This window comes from Cynoglossus semilaevis, chromosome 17, assembly GCF_000523025.1.
Source record: "Cynoglossus semilaevis isolate Cse_v1.0 chromosome 17, Cse_v1.0, whole genome shotgun sequence".
Lineage (NCBI taxonomy): Eukaryota > Metazoa > Chordata > Actinopteri > Pleuronectiformes > Cynoglossidae > Cynoglossus > Cynoglossus semilaevis.
In genome coordinates, this window is record NC_024323.1 from 12,911,489 (window position 1) to 12,911,901 (window position 413).

General features: G+C 51.3%; 1 protein-coding gene across 5 annotated transcripts in view; it reads left to right on the forward strand.

Annotated features, from left to right (window-relative positions):
• mgp (matrix Gla protein) overlaps positions 1-413 on the forward strand; it is a 22,518-nt gene that overhangs the window by 19,975 nt on the left and 2,130 nt on the right. For all 5 annotated transcript variants that reach the window (XM_025064743.1, XM_025064744.1, XM_008330343.3 and 2 more), the window contains exon 4: positions 105-195. In XM_025064743.1, coding sequence (XP_024920511.1) covers positions 105-195 — 91 coding nt within the window. The remainder of the gene's footprint in view (positions 1-104; positions 196-413) is intronic.

Here is a 413-nt window from a genome sequence, read left to right on the forward strand (position 1 = left end):
ACTACCCCCCCACCTCCACCTCCACCTCCATCCTCTGGTCCACCCTGGCTGCATGAAGGGTGTGTCTGAGCCAACACAGTTAGTAACAAGTTCTCTGGTTCCAGATATGTTTGTGCCGCCGGACCGGGCCAACTCCTTCTTCACTCCACAGAGGAGCAACGTATACGGCCAGTTCAACCGTTACCCCTTCATGAGGTAAGAGGCGCGACCTCAGCACCAGAACAAGAACCTCTTTGTTTATCTTTCACGTACGGAGAACGGCGATTTAAAAATGTCAGGCCTGGAAATGAGAGAACTGAACGTTAAACACACCCAGAAAACACCAGACATGAGATTTGTTTTTTTTTTTTGTTTTTTTTTTCATGCCCCTTATTTCCGTCTGCCATCCCACCCCCCGCCCCCCCCCCACCCCC